The 20903-nt window shown below is 41.7% G+C and overlaps 1 protein-coding gene across 3 annotated transcripts in view; it reads left to right on the forward strand.

Annotated features, from left to right (window-relative positions):
• LOC128367021 (intermembrane lipid transfer protein VPS13B-like) overlaps positions 1–20903 on the forward strand; it is a 326938-nt gene that overhangs the window by 78605 nt on the left and 227430 nt on the right. For all 3 annotated transcript variants that reach the window (XM_053327805.1, XM_053327806.1, XM_053327807.1), the window contains exons 18-19: positions 12143–12277; positions 13146–13325. In XM_053327805.1, the coding sequence (XP_053183780.1) occupies positions 12143–12277; positions 13146–13325 (315 nt within the window). The remainder of the gene's footprint in view (positions 1–12142; positions 12278–13145; positions 13326–20903) is intronic.

A 20903-nucleotide genomic window follows, 5' to 3' on the forward strand; every position in this document is an offset into this window, starting at 1 on the left:
TTACTGTGCTGCTCAGTGGCAGCTACAGCAGTTACCCAGCAAGCAGCCTGTGCAGTGTGTGCTGTGTTTGGTATCTGAGTCCAGAGATTGAGAGATTGAGTTAAATCAGAAAACAAAGCATAAAATCTCATTTTTTGTAAGAATAAGACAGTCAGTCACTGCTTGTTGCATGATAAGTTGGTTTGTCACATGATGGTTTGTTGCAAGATTTCCAGTGCTGCTCTTGTGTGCTTGGTTCAGACATGAGCAGAGGTTTCTATGGTGATACATTATTCCACCGCTGTCCTCTTGCATTCCAGTGAAGCTCACACTAGTGTTGTATTTTATTGGTGAGTGCTGCAGAAAACAGTATGTCATACTTTATGTGTCTGGTTGTCTGGTGAAAACAGAGAGGTGGTCCATAGGGAGGTGTGTGTGTGTGTGTGTGTGTGTGTTTGTTCATACATGCATTCTCACAGCATGTGCCCCCTAAACCTCAGCTGCCCAGTGAGGGTAGAAACAACTCTGTGCCTTCTTTATTCAGCGCTGTCTGCTGCATTCTCTCTTTAATTTTTGCTTTCAGGAAAATTAGCTCTTTCTTGTTTTTTTGTCTTTTTTAAATTTTTCTCAAGCTCTTGCTATAGTTTTGCCTTCTCATTTGACTGTTTACTGTCATTCTTTCCATCTTGTGCAATTCTGTGCTGCCAACTTTTGATTTTCCTTCTCTTTTGTACATCTGTCACTCTTTTCTTGTTTTGTTCCTGCATTCATCGTCTCACGCCATTTCATTTTTCTTCCTCCAATCTTGTATATATACATACTTTTTTCTCTTCTCTTCTGCTGTGATTGTCAGTGGCCAACCCGTATTACATGTTCTCTTTGTTTATACTTCAAGGATGCTTTTGTGGTTTTGCAGTAGCAGCCATAGTAGCAGCAGCAGCAGTAATAGTAGCAGAATGGAGCCTGTAATTCCTGCCCACCATGGCTTCTAGCCACTGCTAACCTCAGATTCAGCGACACACTGACCACAGTGACCTCCCACACACTGCTTGAGTCTGCATGCATTTGTGTTAGAGCACAGTACGTTGTGCGTAAGAAGATGTTGAGAATATGTTGAAATGTTTTAATGTGTGAAATGTTTAATAACGTGAAAAACCTGAATCCTGTAGAAAACATGCCACATTTCCAAAATATTGCAAACTACACATGTCTTTTGGTAATGGAATTTTAAAATAAAAAATATGTACAAAACAATGCTAGAAAAATGCAGAGGGATACATATAATTGACACCAATGTAAATAAATGACTAATAGTAAGTGGACGATAGTTGTAGCTCTTGCTCGTTTTGTTTAATCTTCTATTCTATCTACCCTGATTTTTAAATAAACATTACGTCAATTTTGACAAGCTGAAATGGATCTTGATGAACCCTAGAATCCTGACTCCACACATAGCTATGAGCACACATAATCAATATGTTTCTTATTGTATTGTTATTGTTTTCTCATCGTGTCCTTGTTGTTGATAGCTTTACTGGATTTAAATTCATGCACTTGTGTCCCTAGTGGACTCCACTCTTTAGATTTCAACAGATGTATTTATAGCACAGTGCACAGTGATGAGTTACAGAGAAGTCTTAAACCTGCAGATGGTACAGCTCAGGCTTGGAAAATATGACTGATCTCTTGTCCTTGTACTGTAAATATTGCCTATAATGTGACCGTGTCATCGTGAGAATAAGTGTGTTTGTTTACTGCACGCCTGTGTGTGTGTGTGTGTGTGTGTGTGTGTGTGTGTGTGTGTGTGTGTGTGTGTGTGCGCGCCTTTTTGTGTTTTCGCTCTTTGCGCTGATCAAGTCGAAATGAGAAGTCTTGGTGCCGTGACATGGCAGTAAACATTCCAGATGAAACACACAGAGGGTGGGATGCTCCAGACTTTAAGTAACCTTAGACAGCTCATTATGAAAGGATGATTTTTCATGTCCATTACTTTTAAACACAGCCAGAAGTAGAACGTGTTCATGTGCTGTATTTTGTTCTTTTTGTGTTATTGGCCTAAAAGAGTTGTCGCTGAGAAAAATGACTGACTGAGTTTAGATCAGTGATATTTCTTTACAAGCACTACACAATGATGAACTTCACAGTGACAGCTACAGTAAGCAAGACCCCATCAATCATTTTTCTCTGTATTTGAGCAAAGCTAGTTTGGTCATTTTGATGCTTTCCCATTTCAGTGTCTTGCAAAAAACGACACATTGTCAAGGTGATTTATTTTGTCTTAAAAGTGGCATTTCCACCAGTGATGGATTCAGCTCTGATGTAGCTACTACAGCTGAGGTCTCTGTGGTGGTCCGGACTGTGGGATAGGAAGAGAGAGAGTGGGGGGGGGGTCTGGTAGAAGTTGGTTGGTGGTGGTCACCAGACGTGCTCTAGATGATTGCCGGGTGATATACGAGCTGTGACATAACTTCAGCATGACAGACATAGGGGTAAAAGAACAGAGGAAGAGGAAGAGAGAGGGTGAACGATATAATGAGCAGAATGAAAAATGAAAAAGAGAAGGAAAATAAAGTTTGAAGGGAAGAGTGACAGAAAAAGAAGGAAATAAAGAGACTGAGGGTGTGGGGTGGACCTCAGTGCTCAGAAACACAACTGACCACTGGTGTTCTGGCTCTGCTTTTATTAAAGCCAGCTTTGGCACCTAATTGAGTGTCACGTTAGACACACATACACACACATGCACACATATGCACAGATGCATGCCCACCTCCATCTTTAGCAAATCCTATATGTTCTCCTGAACCCACAACACACGATCCCATTTAAGGCAAACGAAGGCAGGAAAGTTTGGACACAGCAAGCCTATGTTCTCATTGCATAGCGACTACAAGCATGTTGATAATAATAGTCCAGGACTTATGCTCTCACTCATAACAGTATCATTATTAAAACAGGTCTTTTTGTTTTTACAAGTTCCCCCTACACATAAAATAGGGGGGGACGTGGTGGTCATGAGAGAAACAGGGGAAAAGAATGGAAAGAAAGACTATTCAAGGTTACGTCAGGGAGACTTATTTATACTTAGCTTCACACTGATATTTCCCATTGCTTGGAAACAAATGCAATCTCTCAGACCTTGTCAACAACAGTTTTTACGCATTTTTGCACTGCATGAAAAAGGCTGCTCCTGTCATGGCCAGCAGTTCACATCCCTGTGATCTAACTGCCTTCAGGAGTATGGGTCTGACGCAAATCCCCCTGTGACGCTGCCGCACAATAAGTGTTGGTAATAGCTGAGTGTTATTGGAGGGGAAAAAAGTGTCCATTTCCATATCACTCTGTCACCTCTGTAAGCTGATCCCTGTTATGTTGTGTGCTTTACGTTGTCTGGTCCCAGATCCTTTATCCCTCTTTTTTGGAGTTTCTCTTGTTTGCCTTATAATGCAGCCATTGGTAGCATAACTCCTGGCTATGAGACTGAACAGAGGAGGTTACACGCGCTCAGTTTTCCACTGTTTTGCTGTGCAGATTTTGGCTGACATGTCCCTCTTACTCAGAACCTTAATGTTTCCTATCTATTAATCAAGACAAGCCAGAGGAACATGCAGCTTTGCCCTGTCATATAATGGGCCCATACACTTAGCTCATGGAGATTATTTTGATAGTCCTCTTTCATTGTTCCACAATGAAAGTGAAAAAGCGAAGGACAAGAGCCTTTTTCATGGTCTGTGGTTGTCACAAATGTCAGTAAAGAGATGGGAAGCTTAATGAAAACCCTGAGATGTCTGTTTCAGCGTGGCCTGGCCCCTCACTCAAGTATCCATTCTTCTTTGAAGAGGTAACTTATTGGTTTGAGAGAAATTTCTGCCTGTCTACTTGTCTGCTTCACGGATTGACATCAGGGCAGGAAGAAAGCAGGAGGGAAAGGAAAGAAAGAGGGACTTTTTTTTTCATCCATACGCAACCTTATTTCTGACATTAAAAACACGTTGTGTCAGCATCAGAGAACCGATAAATAAATCTTGGATGGAACTTGAGACGGTTCTTGTCAATGAAAACTTCAATGAGCCACAGACGGCCCTCGCTCCACTCCTGGCAGATTGTGATGATGTTTTAAGTCAATCCAGACTCAGGCCTTCCTCTTTTTCTTTTGTCTTCCTGAATCTCTCTGCTCTTTCTGTTTCACTCTCTTCAGTCCTGAACTAATAGGAGAAGCCAGTGAAGTGGATGTAACAGAACAGAACAGAAGTTTGTTATTTTGTGATGTCCCACAATTAGACATAGCATAACGAAACACATGGATGGATATTCATACGTTTGATGAAATCAGACAAAAACAAAGTGCCTGTCCTTTAAACTGCATTTCTAGTCAGCTTCCACTAAACAACCCTTTTATGCTTGCACAAACACACACGTAAAACACATACACACATGCACACATACACACACACACACATCCTTTATCGTTGGTGACGTCAGACACTCATCAGGGGACATCAGGCTTGTCATTTTTCAACATGATTCTCCATTCATCATTTCCCTTTTCCTCACACCGTCTGCAGGCTTCTGGCGAAAGATGATATTTAAAAGAAATCAGAAGTCAACTGAGAGTGTGCCAAGGATTTTCTCTCTGCTGTTAGTTTGAATAGTAGCCCACTTTTCTGTCATGGGAAATAAGATGTGATTCCAGGCATGTTTGAGAACATGGATGATCCCAGTACAGGATCTGGAAGCCTGGCTTTCACATCCAACTTTTTTATTTTTGTGCTCTGATATGAATCATTGATGGTTTCTCAGAGGCATCTTTCCACTTACCACTAAATCCAATATATACATTGGCATGGTATAGCAGTTAAATTGGTTGTTGATCACAAAGATCTACCATGCTTTTTAGAAACCTGGCTAGTCATTGGTAGCTACAGTGTAGCAGTTTATGTAGCTGGCCAAGCATGGGTAGAGCTTTTGTAGATTGAAGATTTTGTCTGAGTTTGAACTCAGCTCATCTCCTCTGGGAAGATAAAGTGAAATATGATATGAAAACCCCCTGCAGCCATGTTTTATGAAATGTTACCCTGGTAAAGACTTGTAGGCTGCTACAGTATGTCATCATTAGGTAATGTGTTTACCAGACCAAGGAAGACATGTCAGGGTGTGTAGATTGTTGTACATTGCAGCACAGACTTTGCATTTTTAAATATATTAGTCACTCTTAGTGAATAAATAGGATCAGAAATCAGCAAATCATTGAGTGGAACAACAGTAATGGAGCATCACTGAAGCATAAAATAAAGCCATAATGGTAGAGACAGATTCAACACAAGCCTTTACTTGCATACCCATGTGAATAATGGTGAGATTAATATTCATCATATGGATTGCATATGATAGCAGTTCATAACTTAGAAAGAAGGTAATCAGTATTAAGTCAGATTATTAAACTTTGCATACACAAAGCAGAGGGAATTACTGAGACATGAAACAAAATGCACTGTAAGGAGAATGTGCTTTAAAGCACCCACACCAGACTTCGCTGAATGGTACTATAAGCCCCGAATCAATGACAGCCCTAAATAAATCTGTTTGTATTTATGTCATCTGGTAGTGTCTGCAGAGCTGGCTCCCTGCTGTGAACCAACCATCCCATCTAAGGGTAGTGACTAGTGCCGACGGAGCACATAGCTCCACGTCACAAGGCCATAAATTTCCACTGCAGCTCCCATTGAAGTGCCTCCGCAAGCACCAAAACCCCAGTCACGTCTTGGCTACCACCACACACAGACACAGTGAGGCTCTGCGAAGCTAACACATAAATATTGATCTCAGTGGATTATTGATAAACAAGAACGTTCTGCTGGGTTTCACTTTATTTCTCTTCCATATTGAAAGAAAAAAAAGGGGGGGCGGGAGCTGTGAAAAGAGAGCAGCCATGAGTAATAGAGTCACAGAGATCTCAAGAGTCAGAGAGAGAAAGAGTGCAGTAATCCAGAGTAACATTTCAGTGACGGAGGGGCTGGTTTAGCATCATTAGCTGCGGTCTGTAGTTTCGAGCATCTCTCTCATGGTGGAACCACACTGGCATTCCATCCTGGCTGTTACTTCAAAGCCAGAATGCCCTTGTTTCTTATGCTAACCAAATTTGTCAGGGCAGCATTAGGCTGGGGATATGGGAGATTGAGAGGCAGGCCCTCTCATCCAGAACTGTGTTTTAATGGCCTATCTCACCACCGACTAATCGTCTCCTTACAAGTGGCAATGCGGGAATCCTCCATGTCACAGCACATGTTTCTCTGTCACTCTTTGCACATCTGCCTCTTCCTTTTTCCTTTTACTCTCTCCCGCTCATCTTTCTCACTTGTTTCATAACTCTTTCCCTCAGATTTTGCTCTGCATCTTGCTCTTATCTTTTCCTCTTCTCACCCCCAACCCCCAACCCCCAACCCCCAACCCCCCTTCTTTCACTGTCTTCCAAACCCCACTGCCTAGCCCCATTAGTGTTGGCCAAATTGCTTCCGCATGAAGACTCCTTAATTGTGGTAATTCGGTGGCAGAGAGAACCACGGTTTGAGTGAGCAGAGAACATGTGTCACTGCTTTAGCGGGCAGACAGAAAGGCAGGCAGCACCTGGAGGGAATGGTAATCATGAAAATTAGACCCCCAGCCTCCGCTACCACCAGCACTTACACCCCATCACTGTCTTTATACCACGGCTGTTATAAGCAGCGAGTAACACTTTGCACACTCAGATACTCTAACCTTCCAATGTGCTAGAAACAGTTCAAGGGGAGACATATTTCCTCTTATGTAGACACTTGTTTGCACGAATCTTACTCTCTGTTTTGTGTATGTCAAACCACCTGCATTGAAACATGAGTACTTTTAGTTTAAGCTTCTGTGCGTGTATGTGCACAAGTATGTACTCTTGATTGAGGTTCTTCATTCATAATGTAATAACCACAACCCTGGAATAGGGCCTTTGTGTGTATTAGTTTAGTTATTTAGCAATGGGAACTATTACTGCTTATGAAAACTGCACAGTTCCTGTTCAGTTTACACCCAAACCTTTCCTGTTGTAGCTACCGGAAATGTAAAATGCATCTTCCTGTGTGCAACCAACAATTTCCTGCAAATACAAAGAAATGAACTGTAACTGCTTTCTTTTTTGAGGGTAGACTGATATCCTTTTTCTCAATTGCTGGTAGATTGAATTTTCTATGGAAATGTCACAAACTAGTTCTTCAATGCAAGTGATTTTTTTTTAGAGGTCTCTACTGTCCTGACAATCATTTTCCATTAGTCTGGAACTGAGATTTGGTGTGTGATTGTGTCACCTGTATATTTGTGTTTGCCCACTGCCAGACCTGCTCTCTACTCAGCTTTAACTGCAGGACAAACCACTACTGGTTCACCTTGTCTGTTTTCCTGTCCTGCTCTCTCTGCATGTGTCTGTATTTTTTGCTGTGTGTCAGTGCTGGGCAAGATGCCAGCGGACCACCTGCTCCTACTTACTGCTTCTACTTCAGCCCCTCCTGACTTAGGAGAGACAGTTATTGTTTCTGCATCAGCACTTAATGGCTCAGCTGGCTGGTTTCAGTCTACCCAAACTTGTCTGTGTCTACCTCTTTTTCTGTCAGGCCTCTAGCTGCTACGGGCCCGTTGCCAGACGCTGAGCTTTTAGTACTTTAGGTTCTCTTTCCTTCTCTGTCTTTCTTTGTCTACCTGCCCATTAGGGTTTGGCGATAGCGTACATCCTCTTGTCAACTGATCGTCATCACATTTAAAACTGATCCCTAATGGATTAATACGTGCCAGGGACTGATTTTCTGAAATATAGTGGAACTCTTCACTCTGACCAAAACAAGATTCTTTTTAGGCAGATGTTAATATTTGGGGGTTTAAAAAATCTGGTAACAATATACTGCCCAATATTGATTTTGTAACAGACACGTAACATAAAAAAACACTTTTGATACGGAACCCTTGCATTTAGTTCTGACCAAGACATGTACTGACTGGGACGGGCTGTACATATGCAGTAAAAATGAATCAACACCCCTCTAAAACAGATGAAATAAAAACCATCATGAACACAGGATTTATTGCAGGCTGGCAAATGAGTGTATCCTGTACACCACATGTCTCTTTACCTCCTTCCACGTCTTCTTCAGCCTATTTTTGTTTCTGTTTTGCAGCATGCATAAACCACCTCTCAGATATTATTAATACTTTCATCTCACCTCTAGCAGTAGTGGCAGTTACAGGTTCTGCATCAGCACTTAATGGCTCCACTGGATGCTTCCTGAAGTGTGAGAGCAGACATTACAAACTTTTCACACAGAGAGGAGGCTTTCTCAATTTCCCATTCCTCATCTTAATACATGTCAGTGTTCCCATGTGAATGTCACGGCTTATTCACTCAATGTTTTCCATAGCATCAGAAGTGAAAATTGTTTGTACTTCTGAGGTTTGGGAGTTTAGTGAATGTAAGCTAATACAACACCGCGCGTTTAGTTTTAGATGTTAGACTGGCCTGGTCAAGTGTTGTAAAGCAGACAACTTTCCCATATCATTCCTCAAAGCAGTGAGAGCAGGACATGTTTAATGTGTAAAACATGGCTTTCAAGTCTGCAGATGTCCTGCACACACACATATACATAACACACTCAACTCCACATCCCATACTGAGCCATCACTGCGTGTGTTTCTCTTTTTTAATTCTTTTTTTCTCTTTCATTCTCTCTTCATCCCTTCTTCCCTTCATATTTTCACACTCTCTCTCCTCAGCTTTCAGGATGGCAAATCCAGCTGCCCACACGGTTGCCCTCACAGTGTTTGATGGAGTGCCGTAGCCTCTGGCCCCTAGCTGTGTGTTTATGTACTCCTTGCACCTGCCTTCGCTTGACGAATAACAGCACCACATACATTCACTCACTCGGTCACACACAGAAAACACACACACACACACACACACACACACACACACACACACACACACACGTCTGGCTGTGATACACACACTAATGCATCTCACACATATACCAAACTGAATTCCACTGCTCAAGCCGACAAACTACCAACCCTTGTGTTTTTTCCTCTTCCTGTGTACCCCACTTTTTATAGTCTTAACAGCTGCCCAAAACATTGTCCAGAGCCCCCCCCCCTCACTCCTCCACGCAACAACTACCACCCCCAGCAGGTGCACCGTGCCCTTTAGGACATCTACGTGGGCAAGGGGGATATGTTATAGTGATACGCCTAGTGCCATTTATCAAAGAGCAAACATAGGCAGTGGGAATTGCTTTTGTCATGTTCCAGATTGGTTTGCTCTTTTAACATCTCCATCTTTTCCAGAAAGAATGAAGGACTCAAGGGAATATTCAGGCTATGTGGAAACCCTAGTCATCACTGTTGCAGTCATTTTACCTCCAGCACTGTTTTAAAGAAGGCCAAATGCTCATTGGATCTGGATATATCTTCTCTGTGATCATTTGTTCTTGTACAGCGGGGTGGATGGTTCATGTGTTCCTAGGTTCACTGAGACACACTCAATAATATTACCAAATGTCTGGTGCAATCCTTTTATGGCAAATATATGTAAGCTATATGGTTTCCAGTGGGAGAATGGAGACTTGCTTTATGTAGTGCCTGTGTCATTCTCTATCATTCCCTCTGGTACTGGATCACATCAGATAAACCCTGTGAGGTTTAAGTTTGTGTGTGAACCTGTGTGTATGTCTGTGTGTGAATATGTGTGTGTTGCACATACTGTAAGATGTTTCTCTAAAGATGGTCAACTCATGGCTTCTACTAAAATAAAGCTAGTCATCTGGTAAACATGGTCAAATAAGACTATGAGTTCACACATTATCAAAATCAGCACACAACAAGCAGCGCAAACAAGCGACAGAAAGTCAGAATAACAAAATGAGTCATCATTACTCATCATTTTGTCTGTATTGTCTTTTTTTATACAGTAATGATACAAGGAATATGTGGGGTAATTACTTAAAAATGAATCACCTTCATAGAGTAAGATATTAATTGCTCAGGTTTGAATTGTGGGGTGAAATAATTCCACCAGCTCCACATTTCATCTAGAACATCTTTCCTATAGTCAGAGGAAGCTCGTAGAGAGGCAGGTAACCAAAGCCACAGAGAGACACGCAAAACTGCTCTGTTTGACCATTAAGAGGGAGGCGGGGAGACAGAAGGAGGGTTATTAACGTTCCCATCTTCCATCTGGGCTGATAGAGGGCCTCTCAGAAAGCAGGTGAAGAGGTTGTTGGGTAATTTGTCTGAGAGAGGAATAGGAGGGAAGTCAGTGGTTAGGGATTTTTAGCAATTGCACAGTAATTCGCTTGGTTAAATGCACTCTGTAAATGTGTCTACCTGAATCGTTCCCTTGTTCACCCTGCCTGCTCTTTTACATTAAAGCCACCTCAGACTACTGCTTGATTAGGATTAACAACTGCGAAATGTATATATCATACTATATTCCCCTTGTTTTACTTTAAAGCAAAGAGCTTAAGATGCCAATTTCAGTTTAAAACAACATAAATAAAAAAGTACTGTAGTTATCTAAACATGAAAAGATAGAGAAAGAGTCTGGGGAAGAAAAAGTGTCTAAGAGTGATAATGATCATCATAAAAGATAAGAAAATGGCAGAGAAGTGTATGAGGGTAAAAGAAAGCCTATAGCTGTCCAGCCCTCTCACTTAGCAGTAAGTAATAAATGCCTGATATCATGTTGTTCATCCTTTTATTTTATAACCTTTTTGATATACTGTTTGTTTGGCTGTGTTGATCTTCGTGTCACTTGGCCCAGCATTTGACGGAAAAATCCCCAATCAGTTGTAAACTCAGACAAAAAGCCTCGCGGACACTTGTAGGAAATGAAGTGCTATCGTTGTAAATGGAGATTATTTTGAGAAGTAAAGCCTTATCGGAACAGGTGATGTAAGAATTCAATGTGATTCACTCAGACAGTTCCAGCTCACTGGAAGAATGTAGCATGTGATGGATGGATCCTCCTCTCTTCTCTCAACAGGCGGTTTGGCACATAACTCCCTAAACTCTCTAATATCTTTTAGTCATCCAGCTATTTCTCCCTCCTCCTCCTCCTGTTATGTGTTTGAAATAGCCTCTCACCATAGAAATAACATTGACATATCATAATGGCGAGTATGTAATCCCCCCCTCTCCTTACCACAGTGCAAACAGTTTCATTTTGGAAAGATGGCAGACGGAAGGTTCTTCCACACCAGGCTGCCATTAAGAGAAATAATCATAGAGTGAAGAGCACTTGAGGCTCCCGTGATGTAATGCTGGTGTTAGGTGAGTTGTAGTTGACACTAAGCTGGACACGGGAGTGACTATATTGGATATTGTTTTGGAAAGATATATCCTTTATATTGGCCTATTACTCATACTCCTAATAGTCCCTGTTTAACTTAAAATGTTCAAGTCATTCAACTCAGTAGATTTACTGGGAACTTGTAAAACATTCAGAAAAAGCACTTGACAATTTAAGGGTTTTTATCTCTTTTAATATCCTTCTTGGGCACTTTAAAAAAAAAAAACAATATGGCTGTGATGTCGGAAAGGAAACTTTTCAAATCCAGAGGAATGAAAATACAATCAAATAAAAAGTCCCTCCCTTATAAATCTTTCAACCCTGTCAGCATGTACTCATAGATAAATGCACACATAAAAGATTATTTAATATGGACAAGTGTAAATTAGTAGCAAAACTAATTAGTCGTGTGCCGTTGAAGGCGCATATACTACTACATCTACATGAAAAATAGGAATTGGTGCTGTTATTTTAAGGGAGAATTCATTTTTGTTTTTTTGTTTTAAGTATTTATTATTAGTTGTATTATTTTTCACAGGAATAAAAACACCAGGTTAACATCAGGTTAATCTTGGAACCAGAGGCCACTAGCAGTATCCCTACCAGAGCTCAGATGAATGCGACACACTCTGCCTGGTGTCGGTGATGTCTGTGTTTCAGAGCACCTGGTTTCTTCTGTGGGAGAGAAAAAGGGGGAAAGAAAGGGGTCAAGAACAATTAAAGGCCAATCAAGTGTTTAACGAAGCCACGGCAGCGGCGTTTAAACCTGCTGGACTGCACTTCATTTTCACTTTGTTTTTTTTTTTTTATTAGGTGTGAAATCTCCTGGCCCGTCACCGACTCTCGAGGGCTCGGTCCAAAACCTGGAGCTGAAGTTCTGCAGCCGTGCGACGGTGAAATGCGCCTCAGGAACCGTGGGAGCTGTAAAAGTGTGTGCCAGGACCCCAGGTGTGTGCAGCTGTGCCCTGTTAAAACTTTACTGCCTGTGTAGGAGGGAGCGAGCGAGAGCGACTAGACTCTTCTTTGACTTTCTTTAACTTATACTTTTTACACACTCCACTCCATCTTTCTCTCTCTCTCTCTCTGTCCCGCTCTTTCAGTCTTCATCTTGATTTCTTTCCAGCTGTGTGATTCAGTCGCTATTCTCTCCTGGGACACTATCATTGGGCTCTGGCCATATCTTTGATGGCTAGGATGTTATTGGAGCTAGTGTCACAGCACAGAGTTCATGAGGTCAAACTGCACATATGATGTGAAATCTATCAGAGAGATGGCTAGTTTGTTGATGTATTTTGTTTTACATATTTTCAAGACTGTCTCCATGACGACAAATTCAATATTTCAGCATTTTTATCACCAATAACGTGCTTTGGTTGTCTCATACAGATGGACCTACTTTAAATACTGACAAATTGTGCAATTTATGAATAGAGTTATGGTTATTAAGTTGTCTGTGTCTTCATCATTTTTTCTATCCTTTGCATTATTTTGTCTCAGAGACACCCAAACACCTCCTATATATGGCAGCTTATAGTTTATAAGTGGCAAAAAAGGCTGCACAGTCAAAAAAGGCTATTGCAGCAATAAGTAACCCAGTAATTGCTGTAAATCAGTTTTTCCACTTTGCTTTCACCACATTTGCTTGCTCCTGTAAGTGCAGAAGAGGGGGAAACTTTAGAAATGTCGTTAACCTGAAATAAATGGATATTTTTAAATCTGTAAGGCATTCAAGACCAGCCTTGTTTAGATAAATATTTTGTATCCTCTTGCCATATTTTTGAAAAAGTATTTCTAATTTTCTATTGTGATCCCTTAGGTTCAGGAGAGGGGGTAAAGGAGAAGCTAGTTCCTCTGATCCAGGGTCCGTCTGACACCAAAGATCTTCACATGAGCCGCTGGCTTAATGAGATCCGCAAGCCTGAATCTCTACTGGCCCCTGACCTGCTGGCGTTCTCCATTCAGGTCCCTCAGCAAGGAGATGACTGCAGAAACTCAGGTAAAAAGCTGTTCAAATGTTTTAAATACATGCATTGCAGTTTCTCCTTTCTTCTCTCATTTTTCCATTGCGTTCATCAGAGCACATTCCTCGGTGGTACAGTTTCCTACTCAAGCTGTGTATTTTTTTTTCTTTTTAAAATCACAAATCACAAACTCGCTTTGATATATCAGTTTTTAAGCTCATTTTCTTGACATGGTTGTGGTGTTTGGATTTGTGACAGACGCTGGTAGTCCATATTCCATCTCAATTATTCGTGATCTAATGCGAGTTTCTCGGTTTGTTTAGGTTGTCATATTTTCCTTCCTCCCATAATGTCACGCGGTGCCCCCTTTCACTTATTTGTTTAGTAAAGCCGATAAGTGTTTTCCACTCCAGTGTTCTTGAGGCAGGGCTGGCAACTTGGCGCCTCTTTACAGGCAGCGCAAGTTCTCTAAACAGCAGTTAGTCTCTGTCAGCGCCGGGCTGAGCTGGCTAACAACAGCTAACCACTCGAGGATTGCTGCTGAAGGCTGCGCTGATGTCAGGTTGCAGTTTTTGATTGCATCCTAAGACCAGAGATTATATTTCTGGTGTTTGTGTGCGAGTGTGTGGGCGTGTACGCTTGTGTGTTTAGAAGGGAGTCTGTGGGATTATTCAGTAGCTCTTCCAAAATACTAAAAAATGCAATTCAGATTCCAGAGCTCAAAAGGCTGTAGCGCTTGATTTAGTAAGTTGGAGAATTTAATGACTGCAGCTTGGTGCATGTCATGGATCTACAGCAGTAGCCAGGTACTGTATGTCCTCATCCTTCCAGGTTGGTCTCTGGAGTTCTTTCAAGCTGAAATTGCTCCTGTAATGCTTTCTTCTGTGAAAGAGGCCATGAATATCAGTATGTCATCACTAAACTCTCATCCCCTCCCGTGACTGCAACTAGTTCTCCTATCGGGCAGCTCTACTTGGCTCTCAAAGAAGATTGATACCTTTGGAAGTGGATGTACTCGACAGTCTCTCCTATGTCCTGGCCTTCAGCTGGTCCCAGGTCTCTAAAAGCCCACGAAAGGTGACTCTCTCAAAGTACTTTCTGGGCTGCTCTCCCACCAAACCCCCTCCTGCCAAAACAACAGATACTGGAGAAGCCTGGGGGTGACAATGTAAAACAATACACCTGCAGTATTTGCCTTCGGAGTCACAACTGTACATCACTTTTAATACAGGGCTGCAGAGATTCATCGCACGGCCTTGACTTACGTTTAAAAAAAGAAGAAGCAAAATGGGGTCCTGAATCACATCAGGCCCCCCGAGCCTTAAACATGTCAGCACTTAGATAGAGATAGAACTGGCCTCAGGTCGTTTCAGACTGTGAAGGCAAGATACAGCTGTAGCTTAAGGTGTAGAGAAGTAAGAAGATAAGTATGGTTTTAGAGACAGCGGATTTGGGAGGTCATCCCTAACCAGGAATTCCATTGCTGTTTGAATGTCACCCAGTCAATCACTCAGGTGTATTGCTTGTGAACAGAGCATCAAGACACCACTATAAATTGAGAATGTAAAGCAGGGGAAAGCTTACATTTCACAAGCAACTCAAAGTTTGATAAATGTGAGGACCGTCATTGAATACATTTCCCAGAAAGTCACAGTGACACAAGAATAGATTTTAAAAGCGACGTTGTATTTCTAACAATGGGTTGTTCCACCATTTACAGCCTCACCAGTCGTAGATAAATATTTTTAGGAACTCTGGTAAATTCTATTTAGTGCACAGCCTCAGACTATTACTTTGATTTAGAGAGCATATTATTTCAGCAAAGCAATGGCTCATAAAGACAGTACATATTTTTGAATATTAAAACCTGATCTGAACACAAACCAGAAGACAGAAAGGAAGCGAATAGAGGGGGAGAGAAGATGAAGGTAAAGGGGAGGTGTGTGTGGAGGGGAGTGTGGGGCTTTGCTGACTCCCAGAAGCACTGGATATATCTCCAGCAGATGTGGAGCAGTGGAGGCCTGCACTCCTTCTCATCACTGCCTCGATCCTCTCTTTTTCCCCCTCCCTGCTTCTGTCTTTAATGTTCTTTGTTTCTTGCTTTCTTAGCTGCTTTCATGCTTTATTTCTCGCTCTGTCTGCATTTTGTCTCTATCTCTTGGTTTATTGTAGTCTCAAATTTAGCATGCACTCTTTTTGTGTCTTCCCCTTTTCTGTTCTTTATCCATCCTTATCCACCTCTGTGCTTCTTGTTGTAGAGATGTTCATTTGTCATTGGCTTGTGATGGGTGCAAAAGATAAAACCTTAATGAAAAAAGGCAATTTACACATTAGCTTCTTTGTATTTTAATTTAAACCACTGACACACACACACACACACACACACACACACACACAATATTTCTGCCAGAAATCTTTCTTTCATCTGCAGTATACCTGTCAATACAGTCAAAGCTGGAGACAGCAGTGTGGTTTGACAGTAACAGTTTCACCAGACTGGAACGTCTCTCAGTCTCTCTGCATGTGTGTTGTGTCAAACATGCTGAGGAAAAAGTTTGCATAGTTAGTGTGTGCACACAGGCATTTCTGGGTGTCTGTTTATAGGTCTGTGTATTGTATAGTGGTCAGGCTTACATCAAAGCTTTTGGTCAGTCCACATGTCCCATGTCCCTGCTGTCATCCAGAGGGTGACTGGGAGCCTGTTAGAGCAGCGTTAATGGAATGATGGATGCAACGCCTCATTCAGCCAGAGATGAAAGGTGGAGTAGCAGCACTCTTAAATGCGCTGCACCCTTTGCTCCCATAGGACCGACTCAGAGGCTCAACATTTTGTGATCATGACATTTCTGAATTGTCGGAGCACTTGACCTTGGCATCAAACACATTTTATTCGTCCCATGTGGCTCTGTTGATTCCATTTAGCAAATTCTTAAGCGGGATCATTATACATGGAGTGAGGTAGGGGAGTAAGAAAAAAAAACCTAACTTCTTGCACCATAGACATACTGAAAACATTAAGATATAATGAGCCACAATCGACTTTTATATTTTATTTTACATCTGATTAGTCGCTTCTGGTTTTTGTAGAGATGCAACGGGAAGTGCAGCAGTGCTGTGTGATCTGTCTGCCCAATTCTCCAAGCATAATATTTATTTAAGGAAGAGGGGGAGGAGAGGGGGGGGTTTGTTGGTAATCGGGATCAAGCTACTAGCGTGCAGTCAGTGAAGTGTTGGAATATATATTCCAATGATATGGTACTTGTGTAAGCATATATCTTAATTTGTATTTTTTTATGTTTTGGTGTATATGATTGACTTATAAGTCAAGAGAAGTCTTGGCATCAATGTTTCCCCCACTGGCCGTGTATATGTGATCTCTGTGTTGTCTCATTTCTTAGTGGATGTGACAGGCTCTGGAAATCACCAGCACTTTACTTATGGATCCTTTAATTCATCCCAGAAACCATTTCCCTTCCATGTCTTACATTTTCCCTTCTTTTAGAGCTCAGAAAGGCCCATAAACATATTTGGACTAATAGACAGTTAAATTCTACACGACCAATCACACAAGCAAGTTTAGAGCACTTGTCTTTGGGCTTTTTTCTATGACACAGTGGTCTGCCTGAAATATGTTAACCATAACCTAATTTTCCTTGTGCTGAAGCAACAATAGTCTAAATAGCATTTAAATGGGGACTTTGACACAGGTTTTAATCTTTACTCTATCTCTGTCGCCCTTTCTAACTCTTCCACGCAAAGTGAATTCACCAAGGAGATGAGTTGCTTTCAAACATGGCCAGTGACATCTGTTTTCTGTCTAATTGTTTACCAGCGAATTAAAACCAAATTCCAATTTACTTAGAAAATGAAGAGCGTGGGTTGGGGTTGGGTGGCTAGGGGTGGTGGTTGGAGGGAGTCCCTATACACTTGTAGAAACTAGAAACCGCATTATCCAGGCTAATGTGTTTTCATTTAACGGGGTTGAGGTTGGAACATTCTAATAAATTAAAGACAATTAAAGGCGTGGGTTTAATGCAGAAGAACTGAGCAACGCCGCTTTGAAATCTCCTCTTTTATGGATCCAAAAGCGTATAGCAATTTCATATCTCGCCGTTAACCCTTTGCGTTACAATGTGACAGTCCCAGATGATTTCTCCTAATTGAGCGATTGTTCCAGATGGACCCAACAACGGTAAGATTTTCTGGCAGCTGCAGAGCACCACTGCAGCCAACTACCCCCCCCCCCCCCCCCCCCGTTTTTCTTTTTCATTTTCTGCCGTTTTATACGAACCGAACACGATTCATGCGTGCGCTCTGTTATCGCATGATGAATAATGAGAAATCAACACCAACCTGAAACATGAAAAACCAAAGTGGGGAATGAGAGAGATAGAGAGGCAGCAATAGGAGTAGTCAAACTTGTGAAGCTCAGCAGGGGAAATTAGCTGCTTTTAAGTCACAGCAGGCAGCAATCCAGGTTGGCAGGCTGGATCAGAAGGGCACAGGTCCTCCACATGGGCCCAGCTGAGAGCCAGGGACATGTCAACCTTCACTAGCACACCCCCAGTACTGATGTCTGTATTCCTGAACTGGTATTAGATCTATAAATTATTCCTGAGTTTAATCAGAGTAGAACAGCGCTTTAAGGATCACTAAGATGAGAAATCCTTGGCCGTGTCATTCATAATGACCTCCGATGCTACATAGAGTGTAAATTATCAGTGCTACTCTAGATCATTTTGATCCCCGGACAGTGGCTGGCTGGCTGACTATCCTTTTTGGCTTGGTCTCAGGCCTTGTCACTGCTGATGGATGGGAAAGACTAAGGGGGCCTTGGACGAGGCCGGTGTGAAGGAGTAGAGGGAGTAGAGGGCTAGAGGGCGTGTGAGGAGCCGAGGTTTATGCTGAACTTCGGGGGCGAGCAGCAGCCTGCAGGTGTTCCCCCTGCACACCCCCCTCACCCCCGACCCTCCACCACCGTGACTTTCACCAGAGGAGGAGGGAAGGTTTGGTCGGGTGGGCTTTATGATCATAGTGAAGACAAAAAGAGAGAGAGAGAGAGAGAGTGAGGGATAGCATGTGTTTTCCCCAGGCACGCCAGCAGCTGCGAGACAATGATTTATGCTTTTCTCAGAACTCTGGGATCTCAAAATGTTACATTTAATCAAGCACACTGAGAGCAGAGCAAATGTTAAAGATGTTCCCTATAAAGCCCTCCAGTTTTGATCTCTTTACCATACCATGGGAGCTGTGGGAATAGGGGAACAAAGTGATCTTTAATCTTAATTTAAACATATTGGAGGGAATTATGAAAGCTACATGGAATTAATCCTTGGAGAATGCTCCAAACGCTGTAATACTAAACATATTTAGTTCCCTAATAGATATTAAAGCTGTTTTCTTCTCAATTACTGTTTTTACATAACAGATGGAAGGAAGAACGTGTTTTAGAGTTAGATTTTACTGCAGAATTTAGTCCACTCTTAATATACCCATAACATACTTATTATAAAGTTATTATAGGAAAACAAAATATGCTCCCATTGATAGTTAATGTCAATAGTTCCAAACTCTTTTACAAGCAGACAGAAGTTCAGTGCAGATTATTTTCATCTATGTTAGTACAAGCATTTGAGTAATTACATATAGATTACATACATTCAGGTACCTCTTTATTTAGTGATATATATCCATACTGTCATGTGTGTGTCCTGAGAGACCGGTCCACAGCAGTCAGAGACAGGTGGGATCTTATAGTATTCCAATTCTGTAGACCCAAAGACTAATGAGAGCAGGTGGGAATGAAGCGCCACCTGACTTTGATCTGACCATTTCACTCTCTCACACACACACACACACTACACTCACTCGATCGTGCATGCACATGTGCAAGCGTGCACACATAGCAACACTTGCCACACATGCTCTCTTTTCTGAAACTGTAGCCTTTGAATGGGTTACACCGTAGATGGGGTGTGAATTTTGAGATCTCCCTTGGTAGCCTCCTCCATTACAATCTTTCAAAGGCCTGCCGTACTTTCACGCGTCAATCTATCATGCTCTTTTTCCCCTCCTTTGCATGTGTTCACTCACTCCATTGAGTGTTAAATCAACAGTCTGGCTTTGTCTTAGGCAGCAGCGTGATGGCTTTAAGCTGCTGCCTTGAACTTTCTCTGACTGATAGACCTACAGTAGAGAAAACGGTACTAAAAATACATGTATTGTACATCCATATGAGGAAAAACAAGAGGTAATTTATATAGCTAATATTGTAAAGTGATGTGACCAGCTTTGTAACTGTTGGGACCTGACCAAAGCTTCATTAATTTAAAGGGTGTCTTAAATTTGCTCTTCAAGTGCTTTTAAAGTGCAGTTTAAAATTTCCCCTCCAGCTTTTGCAGCATACAGACTGAAATTGGTCCACTCAATTTTAGATTCAATTTAAGGGCGTGAAAATAGAACATCAAAGATTGTTCAATTAATTTATTTGTTTAAGTGCACCGTACAGCAACTTCCTCCACAATGTGCTTAATCTTCAAGACAACCCCTCTCATCATGTCTCGTCAGTCAGTGTGTGTGAAGCGGAGCAGGTAATGTGGAGATTAGACCCGAGGGAACCCACTCAGAGCTGCCTATTGAGGTCAATCACGGCCCATTACTGAAGCTGTTCATCTGTGAAGTGTTGGGCTACTTAGGCCACTCTCACATTGCTTGAAGCCTGGCTGGAGTGTGATGCTCAGGGGGGCCGACATTGAGGGACAATGCACATGGGGTTAAGAAGTGATATTGAGGCTAGAGCTGGGGTTGGGTTGGAGTGTGGCGTGGGCTGCTGTTCAGGCTAGCCTCCGCTCTTACATGATATCACAGCTCGCATGTGGCTATTGGGTACTAGCCATTTCACATCCATCCCAAGAATCTTTCAGTTTAACTCAGTTGCAGATTTAAAAATAGACAGAAGTTGGGGTTCGTGCCGAGAACGGAGAGTAGATGAAGGTAAATGATACTTTATCGACCCCTGTGGGGAGGTTGGTCAACGGCAAAGTAAAAGAGGAGCGAGTCAAACATATCAAAATACAGACTACATTACAAAAACAACACCAGAACTGAACATGTAAACTCTTATCAATGAGAAAATAATTCCTAAGGATAATAATACAAATAATAGCTTTAGTAATATAGTACTTTTAAAAGAATGAACACGTCAACAAAATGCTTCACCGGAAAATAAGAGAACATTGTGTGCCTAAAACAAGAAGAAAATATCAATTATATTACATGATATACATAATAAACCATAAAAAACATAAAATGAGAAATAACATACAATTAAAATAGCAAAAGGAAGGAAATGGAGAAAAATAGAATAGAATAAAATTGCAACAATTTAAGTGGATCTGGTTGGAAAATATCTTGTGTTCAAATGGCTGACATAACTAGGGCCACTGTGGTAGAGACACTAAAAGACTGAAAGAACAATTAAAGACCCACTTTCCAGAGCAAGGATTTAAGAATTGGACGGATGTGGCCTCCCTTTCTGTAACAGTGTTAAGTACTTGTTGTAAAAGAGCAACAGTGTTCCTACTGTAGAAAGACCGTGAAAAGACCATGACAGT

The sequence above is a fragment of the Scomber japonicus genome, chromosome 10 (assembly GCF_027409825.1).
Source record: "Scomber japonicus isolate fScoJap1 chromosome 10, fScoJap1.pri, whole genome shotgun sequence".
NCBI lineage: Eukaryota > Metazoa > Chordata > Actinopteri > Scombriformes > Scombridae > Scomber > Scomber japonicus.